The 12,745-nt window shown below is 44.8% G+C and overlaps 1 protein-coding gene and 1 pseudogene across 2 annotated transcripts; both read left to right on the top strand.

Annotated features, from left to right (window-relative positions):
- The first annotated feature begins 3,035 nt into the window (after positions 1-3,035).
- LOC101564563 (small integral membrane protein 15-like) lies at positions 3,036-3,337 on the top strand. Its single transcript, XM_004644740.2, has one exon. The coding sequence runs from the start codon at positions 3,084-3,086 to the stop codon at positions 3,306-3,308; it is 225 nt and encodes a 74-aa protein (XP_004644797.1). The 5' UTR covers positions 3,036-3,083; the 3' UTR covers positions 3,309-3,337.
- A 6,961-nt stretch (positions 3,338-10,298) lies between these two features.
- LOC101574474 lies at positions 10,299-11,821 on the top strand (annotated as a pseudogene). Its single transcript, XR_192846.1, has one exon. The product of XR_192846.1 is annotated as an RNA-binding protein FUS pseudogene (transcript).
- The last annotated feature ends 924 nt before the right edge of the window (positions 11,822-12,745 follow it).

Raw genomic sequence — 12,745 nt, 5'->3', positions numbered from 1 at the left:
TGCAGTGCAGTAGCTTATTTCATAGGTAACAGTATATATAGTTAGTCAGGGTGAGAATCTTTCCAATTAACTGCTAGATTAAAAAATCTTCTGATGATTCTCAGGATCATTGCCTTGCTCATCTTCTACATATAACTGTATGGCTTAATGTACTCATGTTTCCTAGCTCTTCTCCTTTCCCTCTCTTGATTAGTTAGTGCTTGAGATCCTGCTTTCTTTTTACTTGTATTATATGGGACTTTTTTTTTTAACCTGGTCAATGATTAGATTATTTTAAGGTTATTCTGGCATATGTTTGTAACTCCCAGCACTTGGGAAGTTGAGGCAGGAGGATGGCTGTGAGTTTGAGGCCAGCCTGGGTCACATAGCAGGACCCTGTCTCAAAAAGAAAGAAAGAAAGACAGTCAGACAGAAAGAAAGGAAGGAAGGAAGGAAATCATTCATCTCACTGCAAATGCCAAGTCTTGCTGTTGAAAACCCCTCCTGTATGCTGAAATTAGCAGATGACCCTCCCCTACCATCACGCACATGCCACTCCATCTTACCCCACAGACCACAACAAAAAATTCCCACAGAATGCCAAGCATTACCTTTAAGAAACTCTGAGAAAGGCAGGGGAAGAGATTTAACTGGAAGATCCATGATGTACTTTGTCAGAATTTTTATAACACCTTTTAATAGTCTGCATTAATCTTTGCTCTTGGATGAAAAAATATCAGCCTGATTTCTTTGCACTTGCCAATTTTCTCTTACTGTGCTGAGCCCAATCCTATTTCACTTCAGTGCCAGTGGCCTGAAACTTGACTTTATTATTATTATTATCATCATCATCATCATCATTATCATCATCATATTTTAGGGAAGTGTCTACAGACTGTTCAGGGTCTCACTACTAGATTGAATGCAGAGTAATCTGCCTATTTACCCTCCCAAGAGCTGGGATTACAGGCGTGTGCCACCCCACTGTCTCAGCGCACCCCAGGAGGCAGGGCCAGCACAGCAGGCCAGGGGATCAAACCCATCGCCCAGGTACCCGCTTGCTGAAAACTTGACTTTAAAGGCATAATTTTAAGAAACTCCACAAGTGTGCATTTTTATATCTGGCTGATTCCCTTACAAGGGAATGTAGTTATGCAACATTTAATGATGAATCGCCAAGTGATTGGTGGTCCATGCTCATCTGTTATTATTTCCCATCACTAAAAAGAGGTCAAGGAGGTTAAATCACATTCTTACTCAATTTAAATCTTTACACGAAGATTCGAAATATAAGTTCAGTGAGTGTGTAGTTAAAGATAATTAAAACTCCCAAGACAAGTTTTCATCAGCCTCTTCCCCCCAAACTAGTCAATAGCAGAGACCACGAGCCAAGGGCCAGACGCTCCATCCGCAGCCTGCATCAGTTCCAGAAACATGAAAGATCTTTTTTGAGAAGTGGAAAACTATTTCTCTTCTTCACTGACAGGCAGCTATTAGATACGAGCCAATGGGAGGTAATGGAAAGCGCAGCCCCAGGGCATGATGGGCACCATCCACGGAGAGCCTGTGGGAGCCTGCTCTTCTGCCGGGTGCAGGCTGCCTACCCAGGCTCAGCCTTAAATAGAAAACGCACAACTCCAACAGATAACATTAGACTCCAGAGTCATTATGAAGTTAATGAGCAAACATAATCATGATGCAGACGCTATGACATGCTCAGGAAGAAGTTAAATACTCTGCATTTTTATTGCTCCCTCTAAATTCTGTCTTTAAGCAAGTGGAACATATTTTAAAGACAAAGGAAGTGACTGAGAAAGGTTTTCTCAGGCTTAGTGTGTAGGTCTGTACAAACCAGGGTCAAGATTGTGAAGTTAATTTTCTCAACAGGAGGAAAATCCAAGACTCTACCCACTCGACCATTAGTGGGAAGCACAACCAAATGCAGACTGAATAGAAGTGCAAGTGGCAGGAAGATCATGCATTCAGTGAACACTTGCATGTGCTTCATATGTGGAGTGCATGTACACATAGGTGCATCCTCTAAAACTACAAGGACATAAGTAAAGTGAATTCTATGGTCCATCTTCAAAACACAAAAAAGACTAAAAACATGAACATGGCCAGAAAAGACCTTTGTCCCCTGTGGCTCCTGAAGCACTGTGGGTAATATTAGCCAGGTTCCATGCAATTCCAGCCCCAAGTCAGTGGCGAAGCGTGGGCTTCCAGAAAGCTGGATTCATCTGGCCCCCAACACCATTTCATGCCTTTCCCAAGATGTCAGCAAATCCCACCCCCAGGAAGCTGAAGGGCTCAAGGCCACCCCCAGCTCTGACCTCTTTCCTCTGCCTGCCAGGGTATAGCACAGCCCAGGGCACAAGTTCCATAAGAGCCTAACGTTGTTTGTGAAGACAGAAAATCTCCTCCGAGGTTACAAGGGAGAGACAAAACTTCCAAATGAGCCTTAATCAACCCCACTGTCACCTGCTCACCTCAGACCTGGGAGATCGTGCACGCCCACCCCTGTGTGCCTGCCTGCACTCCAGGGCTCCCCCGGCCTTCCTGCCCTCAGAGCTTGCCGCCCATCACAGGATGCCAAGGCCTGCGAGTCCTTCTCCTTGCTTGTGCCTCTTGGCCCCAGTTCTCATTTTCCATCTCTAGGGAATCACTGAGTTTCCTTTCTCCCCAAACACAGAGCAGCTCCAACCAAAACAAATGTAGCCGTGGAGACCCTCAAGCACCTCAACCGTCCTAGAGAAGTACTACCATTCTGTAATGGGTAAACATAGGCTACGTGCAAGAAAGCCCTTAAAACCTTACTATCAGAACTATCAGCAGGATATTTAACCAGGAAGAGTAAAGAGTACTGTTCTGGTCCTGGGGGGCCAGCGCGGCCGGCGCTGAGCACCCCCGGGGCGGGGGGCCAGGCGCGCGCGAGGCTCCTGCGCCGCCGCGCTGTCGGGGGAAGAAGGGAATGTAAACTTCAGAAGAGCGCGCCTTCAAGCCAAAGAAGACAGCTGCCAGCCAGGGCTCACCTGAAGTTGACTGGCTCCGGGACAGTTAGAGGTCGCTGCTCAAGCATAAGTTTTCTTAGGACCACTACCGAGATGTTTGATGTCAAGGCTTGGGCGGAATATGTAGTGGAATGGGCTGCAAAGGACCCGTATGGTTTCCTTACAACCGTTATTTTGGCCCTTACTCCACTGTTCCTAGCAAGTGCGGTCTTGTCCTGGAAATTGGCCAAGATGATTGAAGCCTGGGAGAAGGAACAAAAGAAGAAACAAAAACGTCAAGAAAATATTGCAAAAGCTAAACGACTGAAAAGAGAGTGAAGGGATGAGCAGGCTCTGCAAGCAAAAAAGAAAAAAGTCATTTGGGAAATTACACAGCTTTGGAAGGACCCCATAAGGTTCCTTTGGACTTTATGGAAGTTATTACTGTCCATGTAGAAGAATCATTCTGGAATCTGACCTCGATACTCTAGTAACTTTTAGGCCTGGGCATCGATGTTTGTTGGTGACCACTGGCAGTTAGTATACAGTTGTAATGATTATACTGGTGGAGCATCCTGATGCCGAACCCAGAATACTCTGGAATCCCAAACTTTGTGCCCACAGATGTGGTGCTGCGAGTGGCCAACTCCACAGCTGACCTCTGATGGGTCTCAAGCAAAATACAAAGGCACTAAAAGCATTTTTCCAGGCTATAGGAAACATGATTGCTTCAGGATGTCTTATGTATATGCAAATACTCCAAAATGTGAAAACATCTAAAACCTTTCTGGTTCCAGGCATTTCAGAAGAGGGATATTCAACCTGTAGTACAAATTCTTTGGCACTCACTTAGTGATTTGCCGTTTTTTAACCTATGTTCTAAAATACAAATGCCCTGTAGAAACAAATGACTTTTTGAATTCGATAATGGTTTAAAAGAGTCCTGTACTTTTAAGAATGTTAAAGTCAAATCTGCCCTCTTTGAAGTGAAAGTTTGCTTGGGCTTAAAAGAGACAGTATATTAATCATGTTTCTTTTTAAATCATTACTTCCTGGAATCATTCTAACTTTCAGAGCAAAGTAATATTAACAAGTACATCTATTTCTGATTTTAGCTTTTTAGACAACTGGTTATCATCAAGACATTCTGCATTTTTTTAAACCTATTTTTTAAAAAACTTGTTTTGTCTATGTATAGTACCATCTACTAGATGTAATAATTTTTGTACTTATAAACACTGCCACTTTCTTAGAGATGAGTTTTTGAGTAACGCTGATTTAAAATTTGCAGTAAAAATGCCAAACACTGCAATACCTTGCAAGCATTTTTTTCTTGTGCTAAAACTGAAATATTCCACAGTTAATGTGTCCAAGTTAATATTCCGAGTTAAAATGTATTATCAGATAATTTGCTCATTATATAGATAATACTTGTTTTCTGTTCCATTCTTTGTTTTAACTTTCATGGTAATGACGTCCTGTACTTCTGGTTAGACAGGTTGAGGTGAAGATTACTACTCTGTTTTTGTTTAAGGAGCTCTGAAAGAGTTCACATGTAAACCATACTGCCTAAGTGGTAAAGACCTAAAAGTAGGAAAAATTTGGTTGGGCATAATAGTAATTACACGAACAAGATAAATTATTTTAAAATAAGGATGTGCTATAGTTAGGTCTAGACTAAAAGATTTTTCAATTATTACCTATAACCAGAACTTTTGACTATTAAACATGACTTTTCTAGATGCATGATCTAGTAATTTTATTTACTGTAGCATTTAATAGCTTATTAACGTTTACTGCACCTCTGGTGATACATTGTAAGTTAGTCATTATCCAACAGCTCTAATTTAAAAAAATAAAATAAATTTGATACTTTTTTATTAAAAAAAAAAGAGTACTGTTCTGCTAGAAATTGCCTCACTGCACATCTCAGATATGGAAAGGCCCCTAACCTCTGCCCTGGGAACCATATGTAATTAAAGCCTGCAGTGGCTCGGAAAATAAGGTCACCCTACTATTGAGCATGGTGACTGTCAAGTAGTCACACCACGGGCTGGCTGGTCTTGGCCAGTCATCAGCTTAAATGGAAGTGGAGCCTGAACCTCAGCGGAGAGGCACAGCTTAACCTGAGAGTGCTCCCAAGGCCACACTCGAACGGCTGCTCACCTAACTCATCCCTCAGGTGCCCATACTTCATTCACCTATCAATCTGCTTCTGTTCACTTAGGTTCACTTGGGACAGCTGCTTTGGTTCCCTGCCACGATCCCTGTCCCCCAGCATCTGCCTTCACATGAGAGTGGAGCACACTGTACCATGCAACAAGGAGGGCCTCGTCCAGGAGCACAGAGGCAGCCAGCTCCTGCAGCAGGACTCAAGCCGTGTTAGAGGCCGCCTTGAGGCTTCACCACATACTGAGCCCTCTTGTGCTTCTTTTCTTTTCTTGCACTAAAACAGCCATAATAATCCTTATTCATAATAGGGTCAAACTGAAAATGCAAAGGCCCATCAGCTGACGAATGTGTGAACAAACAGAGGCACATCCACTTATGGAATGGCATAAATAGAACAAACTACTAATACTTGCAACAAGTTAAATAGATCTTAAGGGAATTTTGCCAAGTTAAAATAAATAAGGGGCCAGCGAGATAGCTCAGCAGACAACGCACCTGCTTAGGCAAGTGCAGGGACCACAGTTTGATGCCTGGCATCACATGCAGCACCAACCCCACCCCCAAGGTGGGCTGAGCCAGAGTCTGGGCATGGTGGTGCATGCTTATCATTCCAGCACTGAGGAGGCTGAAAATAGGAGATCACTATGAGTCTAAGCTGCATAGTGAGACCCTGTAACAACCAAATACATTAAAAAATAAAAATAAAAATAAAATAAATCAGTAAGCCAAGCCAACCCTCCTGTGCTTTTCATACCAAAACCATCACAGACATTTTGTGTTCACTCAACTTTTATTTCAGGGCCAGCCAAATAGCTCAGCAGATTAAAGTGCCTGCAAACAGGCGCAGGGGCCAGGGGTTCAATCCCTGAGCCTGCAGTGCTGGCCCCGCCCCCAGGGTGATTGAGCCTGTGTGTGGTGGCACACACCTGTAATCCCAGCTCTTGGGAGGCTGTAAATAGGCAGATCACTATGAGTCTGATCTAGTAGTGAGACCCTGAACACCCTGTAGACCCTTCCCTAAAATACAAAAAAAAAAAAAAAAAAAAATTGATTTCAGCTTGCTTAAATTTCCAGCAGGGCTTGGGATGCTGCTCTTCCCAATGAGATGGCTACATCTTTTTCAGAGATAAGACTTCTATCTTTAATTTCCTTGAAATCTTCTACATGGCTTTGTATAACACAACACACACAAAAAAAACGAGCACAAAAAATTGATGCCTGATAGGCCAACAGCCAACTCTGGGGAAAAATGGGACAAAGGAAAATTTTCTTTTCAGCTCCCTTCTTCCTGTGGGTTCTGCTTTCTCCCCTCCCCTCCTAACCTTGCAGAGTCAAGAGCTCTCCTGTTGCCACTGTGGCACTTTCAAAGGCCTTGGTGGCAGCTGTGGATTTAGTAGGGCCTGGGACATACACAAATTAAGAGTCCCTCATTAAGAAAAAGAACTTGGGGGTAAGATGAAGCTCAGTGGCACAGCACTTGGCTAGCATTCCTGAGACACTGAGTTCAATCTCCAACACCTCAAAAACAAAAGCACTAGATATTAAAGTGAGTTTTAATTTAGCAATGAAAAATAAAGAGTAAAAATTACTAATGTGTTAGAACTGACCACACAAAACCCAGGAAGCAGTAATAGAATGCTCTTCTTAGCTTCCTGAAAGACTTCTGTGTCAAGAATAGATAGTGGTTCACTGGGCTGCCAGCTCTCTGCTTCCCACTTCCTTCAACAGCTTCATAAGATCTAGAGTGACACAACGATGACCTAGTCCTTCTAACAGCAAAGTTGGCCGGAAATACTAGGGAGACATGAGTAAACAAAACACACAATTTCACAGGGAAGTCTGCAGGTCCTTTCTGAACTCCCTACAGATTTGTATGCTACAAACTGAAGAATGTAAACACGTTCTGTCTTACACAGTTCCTACCCCAAAGGATGGTAGTTTCCTAAGGTAGTTTCCTAAGGTCGACTGCATTAGTTGCCAGCACAGACTTTCTCATTCTAAGTACTCTATAAAGAAAGAGGTTTATGTAGTTCACTGTTCAGGAGGGTTAAAGTCCAAGCCTGCCTTCTGCCCCATCTCTGATGAAGCCCCCCACATACCCAAATACATGGTGCCGCAGCTCCTTCTACAGATTTTATAAAAATACTGAACTCACTGGTTGGCCTCTTCCTGGGAACCTGCGGTAGTTGATACACTATGTCAACTCGAGATGTAGGAAGCTTGGCTGGGTGGCTCAGAGAGGTTCCCGGGTCCTGGGACCCTGCCACAGAGCGCGGTTGGTTCCTCCCTGGGGCGCCACAGCCCACCCCAGAGTGACTGAGCACAGAAAGTGCACATGGAGCTGAGGAAGGCTTCCCCACCCTGCTTCCTCGGGGAAGGCCCAACCTTCCTCGCGCCACTGCAGCCCTGCCGCTTCGGGGGAGCTCTGATCTCCGTGGGGAAGCCTGGTCTTCGCAGTCAGCCTAGAAGGAAGAGAGGGGGCGTGATGGATGCAGCAGCTGCTGCTCCTCCTCTGCTCTTCATTATTTTCTGCCGCAATGAACTGCTGCCATGTGCCTTGGAGTCCGTGAAGTATGGACTGAAACCTCCAGTAACCGGGAGCTCAATAAACCTTTCCTTCCCTAATTTTGAGTGTCGGGTGACTGAAAAGTAACTAAGACAGAACCCAAATCTACCCATTCTGAGTTGAGAAAATGAGTAACATTTATTAAGTACTTCATCACACTCTTTATTTTACATTTACAAAGTCATTTTGTTCTAAGTTGGTCTTGTAAGGGAAAGTAATACTTCATTCTATAAATGAAAAGCTGGAAGTTCCTAGCAAGCTGCTGAAAAGACAGCCCAAAAACCTGATGAAGGCTGTGGCCACTGGGCCCCCCAGATAGCTCAGCAGACTAAAGCACCTGCTTAGGCAGACGCAGGGACGGGGTTCCATTCCAGGCCTGCCATGCCAGCCCCACCCCCAGGACACACTGAGAGGGTAACTGAGACTGGGCTGGTGGTGTGCCTGTAAGCCCAGCACTGGGGAGGCTGAAAACAGGAGAACCACTACGAGTCCAATCTGGAGATCCTGTTCTAACTAGCTAAAAAAAAAAAAAAAAAAAAAAAGACTGTGGCCATGTGGCCAGTGACACAGCCTGTAGACTACAGGGCTGAGATATAGAAATGATTTGAATTGCACACTCTTCCATTTTATTAGAGAGTTTTTTTCTTCCCTTGTCCATTGGTTGCTTTTCACATTCTATTTCTCTGTAGAGAGAACACCTACATAACTTCTTGCCCAACTTGTCACTCTATGATGCATTATTACTGACTACAGGGACAGTGTTGTCCAGCAGAGCTGTAGAGCTTATTCATCTGCTTCACTGACATTTTATGTGAAATTTATTTTATACGAAATTTTATTACCAACCCCTCACCAAGCCCCGGGCCTCCTCCATTCTGTTCGTTGCTTCTATGCATTTGGCACTATAGATATCTTGTGCAATACTTGTTCCTGTCTTATTTAGCTTAACTTATGTTCTTCAAGGTTCACCCATGTTATCACATACGGCAAGATGTCCTTTTTCAAGAAGTGTGTACGACCATGAGTGTAGTATTTCCTTATCCAGTTGTCCGTTGATGGACAGCTAGGTCCTTTCCACATCTTAGCTGTTGGAAATAGTGCTAGGAGGAGCTTAGGGACACTGATACATTTCAGATCACGTGTTTAGTTCCTCTGGATATACTTAACAGTGGGCATTTCTGAGGTATAAGATGTTTATTTTTACATTTTTGAGGCACCTCCAGGACGGTTTTCCATAGCAGCTGCATCACTTTGCATTTTCTCAGTGTGCAAGGGTTGCAGTTTACAAGCTTGCCAACACACACACACACACACACACACACACACACACACAATTTTTTTTTTTTACTTTTTTTTTCTTTCACTACTGGAGATTGAACTCAGGGCCTTGACACTGAGCTGAATCTCCAGTTCTTTTCTATTTTTTATTTGGAGACAATATCTCATTAAGTTGCAAAATTGCCCAGGATGGGCTTGAACTTCTTTGGATCCTCCTGCCTCAATTCTGTAAAGCACTGAGATTCTATTTTAAAGAAAAGAAAAATAATGAGGAAATTATTGATAGTAAGTTTCTCAGTATATGACTGCTGTTGTTTGAATTATACCTGTTCAAAAAAAGTATATTGTGGACCTGTCCTCATTTGGGATAATACTTTGTTTGGAAAACGTCTTTGCAGATTGAAGCAAGTTATGCTGAGGTCACGAGGTGTGCTGAAATCCCGCGTGACTGAAGTCCTTATAAAAGAAAATCTGGACATAGACGCACAGAGGAGGAGGACCATGTGAACTCACACTTGGAGAAGGTGACCTTCAGTAGGAATTTAACAGGAGTAGCTATGTACAAGCCAAGAAAGAGCTGGGGCTTCCAGAAGCTAGGACAGAGACTCAGAACAAGCCTTCAGGGTGAGGACTCCTGGCTGCTCCCAGATTTCAGGCTTCTGGCCTCCAAACAGGAGCAGAACAAAGCCTGTTATTTTCAGCCTCTAGGTGTTTGATGCTTTATCTCTGTGGTCTAGGAATTAATGCAAGTGCCTTCCCCTGGAGACATTTTAATTTCTAAAGGATACTTGAAAAGGCGCTTGGATGTCTTTAATATGCTGAAGTTCAAAACAAGAGAGAAGTTGAAGCACCAGTGACGCCCACACAGACAGCTACCTGAACTGGGCAAGATGGACATTGCCTTCCCCTGGCCCTGAGAAGAGACTGATTTCAGGCCACATGGATGCCAGGAATAAGCAACACACACAGCAATTCCATCAGTTTCTCACTAGGGTGAATTTTAATTTCTCCCAATACCAGTGCAGTACTAAAAACAATTGTCAGAAAATAAATTATGTTTCAAGAGAAAATTTCAGATGCATATTGCCAAATAGAACATGTTCTAAAATAACACTAGGATTTGGGAGTTTTCTTGGGTGCATGTTTTTTAAAGGTGGTTTCTAAGATTTAAAGTTAAACATGTAAATGTACTTTTAAAGTTGATCGTATTAGAAGTTGGAAATCAAAATCAATTTGGGCTCCGTCCTTGAGGCGTCGGTGCTGTGCGGTGGAGGTATTTCGTTGCTTGTCAGCCGGTGTGCAGGTGCGCAGACATGGCCTCAAATGACTATACTCAACAAGCAACCCAAAGCTATGGGGCCAACCCCACCAGCCTGGGCAGGGCTACGCCCAGCAGAGCAATCAGCCCTATGGACAGCAGAGTTACAGTGGCTATGGCCGGTCAGCAGACACTTCAGGCTGTGGCCAGAGACGGAGAGACTCAGAACAGCTACGGCACGCAGTCAACTCCCCAGGGTTATGGCTCCACTGGTGGCTATGGCAGTAGCCAGGGTTCCCAGTCATCTCACGGCCAGCAGTCCTCTTATCCTGGCCATGGTCAGCAGCCAGCTCCTGGCAGCACCTTGGGAAGTTATGGTGGTAATTCTCAGAGCAGCAGCTATGGGCAGCCCCAGAGTGGGGGCTATGGCCAACAGTCTGGCCCTGATGGACAACAACGGAGCTATGGACTTCAGCAAAACTCCTACAATCCCTCTCAGGGCTATGGACAGCAGAACCAGTACAACAGCAGCAGTGGCGGTGGTGGAGGGGGTGGCAGAGGCAATTATGACCAAGATCAGTCCTCCATGAGTGGTGGCGGCGGTGGCTATGGCAATCAGGACCAGAGTGGTGGTGGCGGTGGTGGCTACGGGGGAGGCCAGCAGGACCGTGGGGGCCGAGGCAGGGGTGGTGGCAGTGGTTACAACCCTAGCAGTGGTGGCTATGAACTCAGAGGTCATGGAGGTGGCCGTGGAGGCAGAGGCGGCATGGGCGGAAGTGACCGAGGTGGCTTCAATAAATTTGGTGGCCCCCGGGACCAAGGATCACGTCATGATTCTGAACAGGATAATTCTGACAACAACACCATCTTTGTGCAAGGCTTGGGTGAGAATGTTACAGCTGAGTGTGTAGCTGATTACTTCAAGCAGATTAGCATTATTAAGACCAATAAGAAAACTGGACAACCCATGGTTAATTTGTACACAGACAAGGACTCTGGCAAGTTGAAGGGAGAGACAACAGTTTCATTTGATGACCCTCCTTCTGCTAAAGCAGCTATTGACTGGTATGATGGTAAAGAATTCTCTGGGAACCTTATTAGGGCATTGTTTGCTACCTGGTGAGCAGATTTCAATTGGGGTCATGGCAATGGCCGAGGAGGCTGAGAAAGAGGAGGACCCGTGGGATTATGGAGGTGGTAGCAGTGGTGGTGGCGGCCGGGGAGGATTCCCTAGTGGAGGTGGTGGGGGTGGAGGACAGCAGTGAGCTGGGGACTGGAAGTGTCCTAATCCTACGTGTGAGAACATGAACTTCTCTTGGAGAAAGGAATGCGACCAGTGTAAGGCCCCTAAGCCAGATGGCCCAGGAGGAGGTCCAGGAGGCTCCCGAATGGGGGGTAACTATGGAGATGGTTGTCATGGTGGCAGAGGAGGCTACGATCAGGATGGCTACAGGGGCTATGGAGGGAGCTGTTGGGGCTTCCAAAGGGGCCAGGGTGGTGGGGACAAGGTGGCTTGGCCCTGGCAAGATGGATTCCAGGGGTGAGCACAGACAGGATCTCAGGGAGAGGCTGTATTAGTCTCGTTCTGAGATTCTGGAACAACTCTCCCCCTGTACCCAGTGTTACCGTCATTATTTCCTAACTTTCCAACTCCTGATCACCCATGGATTTGTTTGTGTCGGACTACGTAATTGTAACCATACCTCCAGTTCTCATTAAAAACCATCATTTTAGTTTTAAAAAAAAATCAATTTGACTGAATTTAGTAGCCTCAAGGAGAAAACTACCAAGTTTATTTGCCTTGCCTTTTTTTGAGGGGGGGAAGGGGAAGGGCCTACAGGGTGTTTGGGGTCTCACTACTAGATCGGACTCATAGTGATCTGCCTTTTTACAGCCTCCCAAGAGCTGGGATTACAGGCACGCACTACCACGCCCAGTCTCAATTGCAGTTTTAGCACAGGCGGGGGCCGGCACAGCAGGCCGGGGGATTGAACTCCTGGCCCTGCACCTGCAGGCACTTTAATCCGCTGAGCTATTTAGCCAGCCCTACCAAGTTTATTTGGCTTATTAACTGGGAAAATAGTATGTGTCTAACTAGTATTTTGCAAGCCAAGCTTTAGCACCAAGATAGTCCCATTATGAATAAGTCCGCATTTAACATTATAGTATTTCATCTTTAATATTTTTTAATTTCAGGTATTTCTATGTAGCAGATAAAAATTTCTCACATAAGGGGCCAGGGAGATGGCTCAGTGGAATAAGCACTTCCCTGGCAAGCTCAAGGGCCTGATTTCAATCTCCAGTTCAGTAAAAAAAGAAAAAAAAAAAAATTCTCACATAGCGAGAAAGTGTATAATAGGAAAATCCAAATTACTTTATTTTGTTTTTCCAAATTACTTTAAAAGATAAGCCTGGGGCTGGTGAGATGGCTCAGTGGTCTAAAGCACCTACTTAGAACAAGCTTAGCAAAGCACTGGGACCATGGTTCAATCCCCCAGCACC

This window comes from Octodon degus, unplaced genomic scaffold (genome assembly GCF_000260255.1).
Source record: "Octodon degus isolate 3935 unplaced genomic scaffold, OctDeg1.0 scaffold00207, whole genome shotgun sequence".
NCBI classification, from domain to species: Eukaryota; Metazoa; Chordata; class Mammalia; order Rodentia; family Octodontidae; genus Octodon; species Octodon degus.
This window is presented reverse-complemented; position numbering and strand designations above follow the sequence as displayed.